Source organism: Lepisosteus platostomus, chromosome 12 (assembly GCF_059453375.1).
Source record: "Lepisosteus platostomus isolate fLepPlt1 chromosome 12, fLepPlt1.hap1, whole genome shotgun sequence".
Taxonomy (NCBI): domain Eukaryota; kingdom Metazoa; phylum Chordata; class Actinopteri; order Semionotiformes; family Lepisosteidae; genus Lepisosteus; species Lepisosteus platostomus.
In genome coordinates this window covers 5052152-5068108 of record NC_142622.1, presented here as the reverse complement: position 1 = coordinate 5068108, position 15957 = coordinate 5052152, and the positions used below count along the sequence as shown (strand labels likewise).

The window sequence follows — 15957 nt, the reverse complement described above, 5'->3', positions numbered from 1 at the left end:
CTGTTGCTGAGTTTAAAGGTGAACCTAAGAATGCAGTATAAATCTGTTTGTTCTTAACTATGTTCAGCATTGTTAAAAAAAAAAACCTAAATTGTTTTTTTTTGTTGTAAGCATAAACACTTATGTGGCTTTATGAAGCTGGGGTCTTCACAATACTGTTATTCATACAATATGTACATAAAAAGCATTCTGTGTATTGAAATACCAATTAAAAACATTCATTTGTTTTAGTCTATACAAATCCAGGATTTAGCAATTGATTGTTTAGTGTGCCTCCAACACAGGAGCCTTACTGGTTGTCTTGTCTCTTATCACTGTATTGTCTTTTTTTAGTGTTTAATTTACGTTATACTACCCTGTGTAATACATACGTATGCTTAAGCTTGCCTGTTATGTCTTAATATTATGTTGTGAATTTTAATATTTTTCTTGTTCTGCCTTGTTTTCAACAGCACATTACTCCAGATAGTTACATACCATGCCTCACCGATCTGTGCAAAGCCTTGTGGGAAGTGATGCTGAGTTACCATCGAACTATGGAGTGGCACGAGGAGCATGACAAAGAAGAGGCAGTTCCTGTGGCAGGTAGGTACATGTGTTGACACATGGATGTTAATATTAGCAGGCACAAACACGGCACAGATGGCCGATGCGGTTAACTAGTGATCAAGATTGTGAAACAGAAAATAGAAACTGTTCCTCAGAGTTGCAGAGAAGAATGTTACTCACCAATCCTAGGTCAGGAAACCTAAACTGATGCATCTCTGTCTTCCTGGTAAGTGTATATGGCAAGAAAAAACTTAAAGGAACATCAAAGGAAAACACAAAGAAAAGAACCACGTTTAAGAAGTCAGTCCAGATGGTGCCCTTCTGGGTATAAACAGACATTTTCTGTGCAGTTCATAAACTTTCCATATTGTGTGTGTTCCAATGTTTTCATTGTAACATACATAATTCTCTGTTGAAGCAAATTAAAAAGGTAAACACATCTCTCTTTTTGTCAGAAAATGGAATAATTATCCTTGAGAGTGTCTGGGAGGACTATAAGCTGTTTACCAAATTAAGTCGGATGTTTCTGCAAATATTTGCTTTTGTTGGATGTTTTGGTGAAAAGACATCCAGTCTGACTACATGTTGTATTACATTGTCTTACTGAACATCTACGTGTTTTTGAAATGCGAGATTTCAGGAACCTCTAAACCCTAAACCCTATGAAGGATTGCATTTTGAGTCATTTTCAAGCAGGGGACCCTGGTAACTGCTTGTTTATGTTGTGGTATGAGAATCGGTGGATATTAATATTTGCGTCATAGGTGCACATGGATGACACTATCAGAGTATTTATTGAATGCACTTGAGTTCTTTAGGAGTAATGTTTTTTAGGGAATGGTTGCTATTGACTAGTACAACATGGTACAGTAGATATCCTTTTAGTGTTGTCAGTGATTATTGTTAATAATTGTAACTAACTGGTCAAAAATAAAGTAGTCTGTGTACCGTCATTGACTTTGAAACTGAGGACAATCAAAAGGACAATCGAAGGATCTCTTGCAAACATTCAACAAAGCTTAGTCGTGTAAACATTGACAGGATGCTAAAACCAAAAATAACCCTTTAACATCCAACCTTTCTTAAATTTAAAGACTTTTTCCTTTAAACTTTATTTTAAATTTTACTCATTATTTAACTTTCTTCACATTTCCTGGAGTTGATTACAAGCGTACCACATAACATAACCATAGAAAGGTATCCATGGTGACAAAAAGCTGTTTCCAAAAATATTTTTTCAAATGGAAGTATTAAAAAAGTCTTTAAAAAGTGGTTTATTATAAACATCCAACCTGGAATCACCAATTGGCAAATTGTGTTTTTCACATCTCGACTCGCAGCTACAGACCATGTGACCGCACACGGGGGAGAGTGAAGAATTGTAAATGACCTTCAGGTCATTTGCGTTTTAACACATGAGAGGCACCACAGTCCCGTACTGGAGATTCAGCTCAGATTGGAGGAGAGGTGCCCTCCCTTTCCTGCAAGAGGCTTAGAGGGTGCAGGGATCACTGTGTCGCTGAGCACTGATATCCGACCAATCCTACCCCTACCCTTGGCAGAGGTTAAACAATAGTGCGATATAATAATAATAATAATAATAATAATAATAATAATAATAATAATAATAATAATAATTGCTTACACTTATGTAGCGCTTTTCTGGACCCTCCACTCAAAGCGCTTTACAGGTCATGGGGACTCCCCTCCACCACCACCAATGTGCAGCCCCACCTGGATGATGTTATATGTTATATAATGTTATCCCGATTTTTTATAACCTGATTTAGAGCAACATCAAATAACTGCCTACAGGAACCTATTCTAATAAAGAAACATTATCATTATTATTAACATTATCATTACATTATTATTCTTTGGTCTTATAGTGTAATACATTCCATATATAAATTGTATTCACCTATTTATTCCATCATAAGGACACATTGAAAGTTTTCGAAACGGCACTGTGGTACATTGGTTTGAGGTGCTGCCTCACAGCTCATAGGTTAAGGGTTGTGGGCGTCTGGAACAAGCTCTCCAGCCATGCTGTTAAGGCTGAGACCCTGGCTTGTCTCAAGAAACAGCTGTATGGAATCTTTCTCAATTAGCTGCTTAGTACTAAATGGCTAGATGGCCTGCCTCTCCTTTTTAACTGGTCTGATCTCCTGGGTGTGATTCGTTTTGGGCCCAAGGCAATTTCTCTTTAGTTTCCTCTCCCTTTCTGAGACATGCTGGATTGATTGGATATTCGAGTTGCTTCCTTTTTCAATGGCTCTGGGATATACTGGCATCCTGCCCAGGGAGAGTTTCCTGTGTCCTCATTCCTGTCCTGTGCTTCCAGGGCAGGCTCCAGTTTTCCACAGCGCTCACTGGGACAAGTAGCTTTCTTAATAACCCTTCTGAAAGGTTCTTGAAAGATATCGGTTTCAGACAGATTAATGAGGAGAGCTGACAATGTTGTGCTGTCTGTAGTAGTTTATTTATTTTGCCATTGATGTATCTTCTACTCAGATCTAGTTCGTTAAGACAGCCACAGGTGCATAATTTACAAATCTGGTGATGACTCATTGTTCAGAATATAATTACATGTCAGGATTGTATCCTATTTAGGTGGTGATTCTGCATTCTTCAAATCTAACAAAAGTGAATCTCCTGTTTTGTGTATCAGATACTGAGACAGATGAATGTACATCTGTTATAAATCTTTGTGAAGTTCAAGCCACATGCAGATCTTCAAGACCAAAGCCTGCAAAGTGACATGGGAGACACATTTTAAACAAAGTTTAGGTTAGGCTGTGGGGTTAACAGGGAAACACATGCCTCATTTAGGATTTTTGCAGAACTTTTGTTCTGTTTTCTTACAGTATCCCTACATAGCGTGAAGTACACCTATTTCAGATTTTTCCTCTTGATTCTAAATTGTACATAAAGTAATTTATGAATGTAATTTTTGTGTTTGTAATCAGCAAGATCCTGTGTGGATTAAAACTTTTGCTGGAGCAACGGAGTCCTTAAAATGAATGATTTTAACATGTCTTCTCTTCACTAAAGAGCCTTTTAGTATAGTGCAAGAGTGTTTCATGCCATGGAGAGTCTTGTTCTGTTTGCTTCTTGCCTACTGTTTTTAAAATCTTGTGTTTTTTCTAACGCTAAAATGCTTTAATGTTCTTGTTAGAAAATCTTGGATGAGGCAGTTGACAAAATCATTCTGGTGTAAATTAACCAGTTCTATTCTAATGTGTGCTGTAATTCCTTAAATGACGGTTTCTGAATAGAGAGTCAACACAAGGGTTTTTCCCCCAAGAAAATTGCAACTTGTACACAAAAAGCCAGACAAAACAGAACAGGTAGTTCAAGACTAGTCTTACTGCTGTTATGTGTTTTACTCTAGAAACTTTATAACTCAAATAAATGCCAAACTAGATGTTATCAGTGTTCAAAGGATGGTCATTGATTCATAAAATTGATTTTGTAAATTAGGTAGTTTTGATTACCATCAGGCATCTGATGACATTTCACACAAAAAAGACAATCTTGATTTTAAGATCCCCTGTACAAGAAATGCACATTGAATAGTAGATGATTGATGTGCACAATGATTGCAGTATTAAAAGTGAACAAATCTCACTTAGTGATAAGACAATTAGTGGGGCACCACAGGAATCTATCTTAGGCCCACTGCTCTTCCTGATTAATGTTAATGCCGACAAGTAATAGGAAAATGTATTTATATCAATGGAAGCATCTAAATAAAGGGAAAAATGTACCATGCTGTAGCAAGAGCTCAGTTCAAATGTGTTTACTTTTGGTCACTGTGTTGCAAAAGTAATATTGCTCCTAGGACGACTTCAAAGATAAGCAATTTGAGCTCACAGTCTCAGAAGACTTGCCTGCACAGACAAGTTCGAGAAACAGAATCTATTTAGTCTTGAGCTGAAAAGATCTCGAGGAGATTTGACTCAGGCTTTCAGAAACCTCCTGAGTGCTGACCAAGTCAATCCAAAGACAGCTTCACACTCAACACTGAACCGAGGACCCAGGGTCACAAGCAGGAATTAACAGCAGTTGCATTTGTTATTGCGTTTAGGACTGGAAATAGACACTTCTTTGTAGATGAAACAAGTTTCCCAACTTTCTTTTTGATGCCGACTCTTCATTAAAAGACTGAATTAAATTCTTCACTTATTTATCTAAAGCACAGCCAGATAGGTCTATTTTCTAGACTTTCTTATGTTCTTCACTAAATATATTCATAGGCCATATATAAATGCACATGCAACCCCTTTTGCTTAAAATGGATTTCCTGGCAGAGGCAGAAACTTACTGAGACAGCTAATATACAGTATTAATTCTGAAATCGTGTGGATCATGTGCATTATTGCATGCAGTTAGAGTAATTTTGTGTGCTTGAACTAATTTAGGCGTGTTGCAGTAAAGGGGGTGAATGCTTACACAATCAATATATTCCAGTATTGATATTTAGAGTTTTTATAGGATTGTAAAAAAAAAAAAGATTTGTCTTTGCGGTAGTTGTTGGCATTTAATTTTTTCCACCCAGTTTGAGGATTCAAATTTTGAATAACAGTATTCACATTAACAAATGTGTGAACATAATTTGTAATGTAACAAAATGGGACATTATTGGACACAGGTGAATAATTTTACATGACATATTATTTTTAAACTAAAAGGCATGTAATTTTATTAATTGCTGTTTTTTTAACTTCACAAAGTTGAACATGTTCCCAAAATAATGCAGAGATAATCACAACAGGTAATAATTGTTTTCTACATGAATGGTGTCCGTCTAGATTTCATGATTGATGTTGTTTTCCCTCACTGATTGCTCTCTTTAAATGAAAACTTTTTACTCAATGAAAAATCATGGTTAAATCAATAGCATTTTATCTATAAAAGACAAATATGAGATATTTTAGAAACTAGTCACTGAAATTTATTATAAAAGCATTTTCCCTTTGAGACCACTGAATTAATTGGCAATAAGGTTTTTCAAAGGACACTCTTTAATCAGAATCAGATATACCACTTCCACCGAACTGCTAAAGAACATTCAGTGCACATGCAGCCATTTGCTTTTTTTAAAGCAAATGTTTGTATTAAATATGCAACTGTAAAGAAGCCTGTTCACTAACCGTGAACTCAAACTAATAAAAACGACTTCCATTGAGTTGTATCTTTTCTAGATGTGTCAGATATTGATATTGTCTCTGTCCTTCCAGGCCCTGTTTCATGTCTAAGAAGTACCCACTTTTCGGTCATTTTAAAAAGTAGTGTGTGATACTGAGAGCTTATCTGCTTGAAACATCGGTTCTCCTAATTATTTCAACCATTTTACTAATTCCTTTATTTCCATATTTAAAGTAATTAAAATGAACAATGTGGCTTTATAGAACAAATGATCAAAACTTTACATACACTGGGCATTAAAATAAACTTGTGACTTAGTTTAATTTAAACCTTTAATTTAGTGATATAATACAAATTTTAAATCTTACTTAAATGTTTTTGGCATCATTTTGATGAATTGTTCATTCACGATGGACTGTGACGCATTGGAGGGATTTTTCTGTTGATCAAGCATTAAACCGTCTCCTGAGTGGCAGAGTTCGCTGGGCACAGCTGATGAGACTCTATGACCTGTTGAATGTCAGGTCTGGTGAAAGAACGCTGAAAGGAACCAGTATGCCCAATTATCAATGAAACAACTCCTTTGTGCCATCAAAACATTGAAGGCGGCATTAGTAGTACTCAGTAGTGAGGCACACAGGGTATTGGTTATCAATGTCAATTGAAAGCTAATGAGATGTCAATAGGTGTGAAGCACCTAGACAACCTTTGTACAGGGGTCTATTTGTTATGGTCTAGTATGCTGTTCATAAGTAATGAACACATGCCAGTCGTGATACTCTAATAATAGCTTTGCCATGGATTTTAACATAGACCAATGATTGAATCCTCCTGCTGCTTGCAGCCAGATTAATCTTCATGGACCGTCTTCCAGAGCTGCGCTCTGACAGACTGGAAGCAGATCTTCTGACACAGCTGCCTGCTCTTGAAAATTACAACTTGAAGTGCCTCACTCACTGAAGGCTTTGTGGTTACTGTATAGGTTTTTCAGACCTCTTTCTGTTTTAAGTTTTATTTTTGGACGTTGTGAGATGACGTATGGACATTTCTGTTTTGAAAAACTGCAAATTGCAGCCTAAAGCAAGACCGAATTGAGCACATTTTGTGATAGTAAATGATTATGCTACATATTTTTACTTCCATGACTGGAATTTTCTTAAAAGAAACTATGGAAACTATACCTTGACAGTTACATGCTATTCATATTCTAAAAGGATTCCCTGTCTCTCAAAAAGTTTATATCACTAGGCTTAATCTTTTACAAATAACATTTCAGACCATTTGTTTGATTTAATGTCTTTTTTAATGAAAAGGGTTAGAACACAATGTATGTGAAGCAGTATACCAAGATTCCACAAACTAGTATTGCTATTAATATTATTGTGTACTTTTACTGGACAAAATAATATTTCACATCAGTAACACAACCCCTTTAGCAGTGAAAAATAAACAGCAAGCCAAAGATTATGTTAATGTTTTTTAATGCCTGAACACAATGCAAAAAACTAAACTTTCACGTTTTTTATGTGATGAGTGGCAGACGAAGATGAAAGTAGCCAAACAATTTAGCATGAGGGATATAAGCTGCAGGCTGTGATTCAAGCTGCTCATCAAACTGTACTGTTCCACATTTGGCTTTTCTAATCATACTACCTGTTTAGAAGCTCAGGAATAGATTATTTACCCTGCTGAATCAGTGCAATACTGAGTTCCAGGTTCTTAACACAGGGTTGTAGGTCTGGTGGAATACAGTGATGTCTTCATGTCAGTAATGTATTAACTTTATACAAACTACATGTTTGACTGCAATAGTACAATTGTTTTCCATAGAAATCAACACCCATGTAAGTAAACACTGAAAGAATAAGCTTATAATTCACCTATGCTAATACAACATGAATTATGAGTAAATGTCAGCTGACACGTTACTGAAATTTTATTGAGTGGATGAACAGTCATTCATTCCTGAGTAGTAATGAAAATTACCGTTTGATATGGGATTTTCATTTGATAAAGGCTCTATGCATGGTTTTGTCATTTTAGCTGCAAATGCAGATTGCAGTTTTTGTCATATAATCAAGGATTTATTTTGCTTGTCTAAGGTAGAGTAATTTACACAGAACTGCAATATGTCATTTAATGTCAAGGAAATTACTAATAATTCGAACCACGTTTACATGCAGTTGAACTGTGGGGAATTCACAGAGCAGTGTATTTTTTTCTTGACAGAAAAGAGTTGTTTTCTATAAGTTTTGATACAGCTATCTAAAGGATATGCTTGACACTCGATTTTAATGAAAGCTTTGATCCGCCTTCTGCTTGTTACTTACAAATCTTGTACTTCATAATGGGCTTCTGCTGGAAATAAACAAGAAACCACTAAGAAACAATGAGTCTCCAATACATACCTGCTTAGACGTTTCTGCATGCTAGGTGTGTTTTTATTCAACCTTGGTCTTTGACAAATGTTAAGCTTTTATTCAAAATGTCAATATCTTATCACTTGTCTTATCTACAGTAATTTGTTTGTGCTGTTTGTTTAACTACCAAACAGTCCCTTAGTCTAGTCAGGCCTTTTATGTTCTGTAATAGTTTCATGCCAATTGAAACTCTTTTTGTCTTTTCAAACATTATTTCATGAATGTCTGAAGTATCTTTTGTAAATCAAGTTTACCTGCTGTGTAAAGGGTACTTTTTAAATTATACAGGTGCATGTTTTATAAGGATTGCTTTTCTAAGAAATATGCGTACAGCATTTTAAGATGTTTTCCAAAAAGCCTGTCTCAGAGAAAGACATTATGATTTTTGTATGATTTATCACTGGAAATGATAGTCAAGTCTGTTAGTCATATTTTTGTCTAAAAAGCTTATTTTTCCAATAATTATATTTTGTTTCAGAGCTTGAAAGGCTGTGATTTCTTTTTATTCTGCCTAACCTGTCCTGCATCCAGTCAGAATATTTTGTTTTCTAACAGTGACAGCTTGACAGCTAGCTCGAATTAGGTTTTAAAGAGGGCCGAATTTGCCCTGCTTGCTTGCTGTTTTGCACTTTGATGCAGGACAACTTCCCACAGGGAAAGTACAGTATGAACTTAAATATTTCATAGGGCATTTATTTTGTGAACCAGTATGTCAAGAATTCTAATAAAATGGTGGAAAGACCTTATGTGACCCTGGATAGAACCTTTTCCTTTTGGTCATACAGTACCAATTCGCATTTCTACAGGTAAGATCTTGGATGAGACGACAGTTAACATCGACAGTAAATAAACTTCCACAGTAGGGGTCACAGTAATAATGGTCTTGACGAACACTCTTGTATTCAGTCAGGAGCAAGTTGACTGGAGAGACAGTTTACCTGAAGGTTTCATCCAGCATTTCCAGTTAAGATATTTCTGTATGTTTTAATTTCCTGTTTTAACACTTTCCTAGAATGTATTTTGGGTAGGTTAAATGAGACAGTGCTTTGACGTAATGAATCCAGACCTTAATGCTAACTTACAGGGTATGCACTTGCTACAGCTTTTCTTTGAACTACAGTGAAAAAACTCTTTATTCCTTGATGCTTTATTGCAAGCCTCAATACTGCTGTGAGGGAAGGAGGAGAGCAAGAAGGCAGGTAGAAATTAAGACCTTGATGTGTAGTATATTATTTTTTCTGCAAGACTACACTCTTCCTTTCTGACATGAAATGTGCTTCAAAATGTAAAGCTTTTAAAAGTTCTGCCTGTACTGCAGTCATGTAAATCCTTGTTGTTAGCCTTGAGTAAAAGCATCCCGATAATCTTTAAGCACAATATCCAGTGGACAGTAAATTGATATAGAGTATCAAGTCACTATTATCAGCATAATATGTCTGGATTCTGCTTAATTGGTTAATCTGATGTACACATAATGCTTGTTTGCCTTCCTGCAGAGAAAATATATTTCTGTTTGTTTTTTTGTAGGGATTTGAAATTTATCATATTAAATCAGACTACTTCCGTTCCAGTTGTCATCCTTACCTTGTGATTTCTCTGTTACTGTTTATCTAACACGTGAAGCATTATTTTGCACATCTTTGTAATACTGTAATTTTTAATGGGAAGTGTAAAAAATCAGCTAAAAACCTGTTTTTGACAGAATGGTGGTTTGCAGTTAATTTACAGCCTTTGAGACTGAAGATATTTATTTTCTCTTGCTGCAGCCTGATGGATGGATCCCTTTCTGTTATCTCACCTCAAGTCCATTTGATTTGAAATCCTTCTTTGATGACCATTTTGAATGTGACAGTGGTGTGAAGATTTTCATTCTTCTTGTTGACATTTGCATTAACATACTATAAATGCGATTCAGCCAGATAAGCTCCAGAAATGCAAGCTTCAATATTATCCTGCTCACCTGAACCCTGTGAAGAACTTGACTGTTTTAGCTTCTTCCTTCTGAGCTGGACATAGACTAGCATGATTGTTGTTAGACCTTTTGGTGAACTCGTTCTGTTTTCACTTAGCATCACACTCACAGAACTGCCCTAAAGAACTGGTGTCTTTGTGAGTCACATACGGTGTGCCTACGTCTCAAGGAAGTGGAAATGACAAGCTAGCATTTTCACTTTCCTACATATCTCAATGCAGATTAATATATAAAGGTTGTTGTGATAATGTGTGACTTTAGGAAGCAACTGGATCAGTGTGAGACAGGCACAGTGTGGCAGTCTGTGTCATCAGTTTTCTCCCTTTGCCTAGGGATTAGAGCTTGGTGAGATTAGGTTACAAATCAGACAGTTTAGTAGTTTCTTCTTATGCTCTGCTTTTTTTGGAGTATGTCAGCAAAAGATCTGAAAAGCACTGAAAGAGATAGCAATCTGACTTAAGTGCCCGGTGTCAGGGGCATAAAGGAAAGTACTTGATATTTTCAATGCTCCACTTTGTTTTGGAGTTAGACTGAAAATATCTGATAAAGTCATTCTTTATCACATTAAGCATGAGAGGAGCCAGATGAATCTGGAATCTTGAACAGTATAAGTACCATTACTTATATTGAGAGGAAAGCTAACAAATTAATGTGCCATTCAGATTAGATTCAGAATTCCATTTTCACCAGTGCTCGCCGCTTGTATTCTGTCTGAGAGAGTTCATTAGTACACGACCCAGTGTCATGTTTCTTTCAGAATATGTGATCTTTCTGTCACCATTGTGTTCATTCTTTTCAAATCATCACCAATTCAAATTGGAGGCACTTTCAAATCAGAGATGAGTTAATTGCACATGATTGTGTCTGCACAGAGTAAGAATACTTTAAAGTGTACATTAGAAATGGCAAGTTATAATTAGAAATACTTTTACAGAATCACCAGAACACTTACAAACTTAAAAGTAACCTTATTTTTACTGATTTGATACAATTCAAAATTTATTTTCTTCCGTACAGCTCTCATTCCATTATAATTGCATCGGCTTTAGCATGATTCAGTCATTGATAAAGTGTTTTTATGGAAAGGAACAGGGGTACCTACTGTAGGTTTACTGAGGGAAATCGTTTTTTGTAGTTTCACCCTGATGTTTCATAAACGTGCAGTAGTATGTACTGTAAGGCTGCTTTCTGGCTGTCTTAAGCAGTATTATGTAATTACGTGTAAATAATAATACAAGCATAATAATACCAGAAATAACAACAACCATCAGTAAAATTATTTAAAATAGTCATTGTCTGTAGTGAACTGTAGTCATGATGTTTGGGCTCTCTTTGCACTTTTTATTGGTAAAAAATATTTTTTCCTCCCTAAAAAGGCTGTTTTTATGTACGTGCTCTTACAGAGGAGCACAGTCATCAGGTTTGTTTGTAAAAGTCCTAGTGATGTCTTTTGGGCTTGTCTAATCAAGGTATGTCATTCTGATCAACTCTGCTATTTGGAATATAAACCAGAAAGCAAACAAAAAATCCCCAGTTGTCTAGGCTGACCAGTCACTTCACTCTGGGGACAAATGTGAAGTAGAGGAAATGTAGAAAACTGTGGGAGCACTCCACACTAGTAGAAGACGTGGATGGATGTGATATTTGTCATTTTGTCATGTTTTTTTGTTTACTTTTCCCACATAAAAATAGTCTTATCAGGGGACATACAGTAACTAGAGCCCTAAGAAGCTAATGTTATAAAGTGGTGAACCTTGATGATCAATGTGGTTTGTAGTGCCCTCTGGAGATGAAGCCTTTTTCCCCTGAGAGCTTTGGGAAATGGGGATGGCTGCCACATGTTTACTTTGTTTTGCGAAATTGAATATTTTGAATCCTTTGCCTCCTGCTGTGAGAAACTCCGGCCTGCTGTTTCCAACAAGTGTATTCATTCCAGGATAGACTGCCCCCAGATTTGTATTGGAAAGGTGCCAGAAAGCAAGTGTAAATTCACCAGTCCCGAATAGACTGAATATAGTATCTCGTCAAAACTATTTCACAAAGGAAGGATAAACTCACCAAACTATGTCCATATTGTTATTGGAAAGTTTCCACAAAGCACGTGTAAATGCATTGTTCTGGAATAAAATGTCCTTTAGTAAATGGAAATTATTTCCATTTATTGTGCTTTCTAAACATTATCTGACATTCTGTGGATTTTATTCCTGCAGTGGCTCCAGTCAGCCTATGTATTTGCAATGTGAATCCCCTTTATTAATCTTTATTTTTCTAGTCGTCAATTTATTTTGCATCGAGAAACAATTCTGTATTATTTGTGTCTTGATACCGCATTGAAGTTAGTAATTCCCATTCTGAGCTTACCATCCAAATTGGCTTGGGCTAGTGCTTACTGATGTAGTAATAAGAACAGATGAGCCTTTCTAACATTCTTATTATTGGGTCAGTTTAGCTATTTACATTGCTCATATCCTAGAGATTAACTTGTTTTTTTTCTATGACAGCTTTTGAGAATAAAAGTCATTACTGCAAGGGCTAGAAATACTTGAAATACAAGTCTTTTTTTGGAGAAACGTTTTCCCCTGTTAAATTTTAAATGTATTGTACATTGAATTATAACAATAATTATAGTACAAAAAATTATAGTGGAGATATTTATCTTGAGACAATGAGATGAGAGAATAAGAGATGGTGAAATGGATGAGATGATAAAAAAGGCAATGCGATCAGTTTGAAGACACAAAAACAGGACACAAGGATACACAAAAAATGGTCAAGAGGATGACCTACTGTGAGGCAGTGAGATGAAATCACAGAGTGAAGAATGAGAATAGCCGAAGAACGAATCTTGGTGAGGCCTGTACCCAGCGGTGAATCAATCAAGGCACAGAATGATGTCATTTTATGTCTCTCAGTTTTATATATGATATAATTTTAAGCCTTTCTAAACTTACTAAAAAGAGCAATGGCCAATGCCCGCTTGAACACGACATCCTTAATAAAAAATATACAAATTCCTCAAATTCCCGAAGTAGGAGTTTTCAAAATATCCTAAACAGTCAATATTTTGCAACATTTGTTCAGTACACAGCCATTAATCAAGATAAATTAAGCTGTCACAGTTTTCGCAGTTGTTTCCCAGGCTTTGCTGTTGCAAATCCTGCCGTCTGTCTTCTTCATGATTCATGTTCATTGTCTCCACTTAGATTTTAATCTGCTTTGCTGTCCTAACTATTCCATCAGAAAACGCTTATGGAAAAAAAAATTATCGGCACCAAACAGTTCTCAAGCCCGCTCATGGGCATTGAAGCTTACATAGCTACAGTAAACCTCTGCCTGATGCCCCTGCACTCTTTTCTTTAGGCCACATTTCAAATGCTGTTGTTTCAAAAGTAGCTTGACAAGTAACAGAAACTGCATTGGAACAGCTCTGAAAATAGACACAGCAGGGAGCAATTGAAATGGACCAGCAGGTGATATAAATCACTAAGTGTTTATCATCTGCAGCCTAATTTCTTCCTTCTGCAAAATTAACAAAATTGTTCTTGCTTGGCCGCGAGAATAACTTATTTTAGACAATTCTATCTTGAACCCGTTAAGGATAACCAAAAAAACCTTGGATAATTAACAAACTCAGAAGCAGCTTTAGGTAAAGTGATGAGTGTGATCATCTCCTCTTATTTTCTTATTAGAACTTGCTGTATGTTTAATTCGGTTATAAATATACTTTTTAAGTCCAAAGAGATTTTTGTGTTCTGTTTGGATGTTGTGATTTTTCTTTTCTGTTGGCACAAGGTTTATAATACTCATGAGTAGATAACTATGCATCATTCTTTCATGTGGTATCTAAAATAGGTTCATTAATGCAATTATGGACTTATTGGTAATTTAACATTCCTCTTTTTCTCATTTTAAATTGTTTTAAATTTTTCCCTTTGCCTTTTAATTAACAGTGTTTCTTCTTAACACCTTTCAGTTCTTTTTTGAAAACTTGTTGAAAACTGACCTCAGGTGACAGTGTAGACAAGTTAGGCTTCATTAATTTTTCCTTCATGTTAAAAAGACTGAAGACCATGTGTTGTCATTCTTGGTATTTACTAACCTGACTAAGTCCCTTGAAGAATGCATGATGTTGGATGTTTTTGATAGAGTTTGCAATTTAGTACTAGTGTCTAAATATATTTGTTCCGAACCTATTCTTCTTCACACACATTCCATTCTTTATACGGTGCCATAAGCAGTTGTCAGTTGCTACAGTGTTTTTTGTTCAGCATAATAACAAATGGACAAGTAATTGTCTCTCTCACACCTGAAGAAGGCTCCACGGCCGAAACGTTGTTTTCTTTCTTCCTTTTTTTCAGCATGGAATAAACCTATTACTTGTTCCTTTTCAGCCTATGCATGCTGACGCAGCTCCCCACCTGAACTATAATAACAAATGGATGTCTATCTCTTTCTTTAGTTTTTGCATGTGCTGGTTAAACATGCAAAAGAACATACTACCTTTTAAAATCCTTTTAAAGGATACAATGGACAATACGTTTGCAAATTCTGGTCGATACAAACCAAAGTCTACAGCTCTAAGTCACAGACGTTTCTAATTTCACAAATGTCTTAGCCATAGCTAAGAGGTGCACAATGAAAAGCCATACTCATCCAACATGATAAGAAGTGTACTAAAGCATAAGGCATATGTATGCATACAAGTGCCTTAAAAATGCTCATTAGCATCTTTTGTATATGCAAAATACAAATTTATTCAAATGGTGCGATTAGAGTTCTAAAGAGGGTAATGATATGCAATGACATTCATTAAACCTTCTTAACCATAAGTCCCACTTTAAATTGCATTTCTCATCATGGACACACTCCTCACAACAGAGAGAGTTGTTATCAGTAGTGTTATTGAAGGAAAGAGGAAGAATAAAGGGTCAGAACACAAAGGACAGTTATGCCCGTAAAATGTAAGAAAAGAAAGTTTATCAGAAGAAGCAGTCCTTACTAAATACAAACTGAACACAAATATAGTGCCTGCTCAGCCTTCTGAATCTTTCATTGTCAGGCTTCGCTGCTTATAGCCTGAGAAGTCTCACCGAATTCTGCACTTTAAATAATCCTATAAAGCAAGTCTTTATTTTGTTATTCTCTTCACAAGTAGAGCATGTACTGTATGTAGGAGTACTTCCTGGAAGTATGTAAGTTTGTAGGAATACTTCCTGGAACATCCATTTTGCAGACTTTTTAAAATAGTTTTAATATTAGCAACAATATATTTCTCATAAAGTAGAAAGTTTCTTCTTTTAATGTATTTCTTATACTATACTCCAAAAAAAAACAATTACTTCCAGTCGGTGTCTGCTACACTTCCCGAATCTCTGCCACATCTTTGAGTCACTGGTCCTATGGTGTACAGTATCATTTTTTTATAATGTACTTTATCAAGGAGCACCTTGTGTTCAGGAACTCGTCATCTTAAGATTTAAAGCACAACCTTCAAATAAAGCATGTTCCAGTATGCTTAAATATGCTGATGATTTGCCTACCTTGCATCTTAACGAGTGGCATTCCCCTGCTGTGAATACCAGCTTCCTTACCATATGGTTGTATGATGCATCTTAAGTTGACTTTTAAGAACACCTTAATTATTGTCTTGTGGAAGACTGAGTGAAAAAGGAAAGTGACTATGCACGGGAAAGGTTTTCTGTTTGCACCTAAGACCACTGTTTTAGATGCAAACTAAAGCCTGTGATTCTTCACACCCATTCAACCAGAGAGAAATGAGACAGATTGCAGGATGCCAAATAGCATCTTCCTGTCCTGTTTGTTTGACTTCTGACACTGTCCCTTTCCCTGTATGTTCCTTTGATA

The 15957-nt window shown here is 35.9% G+C and overlaps 1 protein-coding gene across 2 annotated transcripts in view; it reads left to right on the top strand.

Moving 5' to 3' along the window:
• vps50 (VPS50 EARP/GARPII complex subunit) overlaps window positions 1-15957 on the top strand; it is a 131481-nt gene that overhangs the window by 61648 nt on the left and 53876 nt on the right. For both annotated transcript variants that reach the window (XM_088600541.1, XM_088600540.1), the window contains exon 13: window positions 453-585. In XM_088600541.1, coding sequence (XP_088456667.1) covers window positions 453-585 — 133 coding nt within the window. The remainder of the gene's footprint in view (window positions 1-452; window positions 586-15957) is intronic.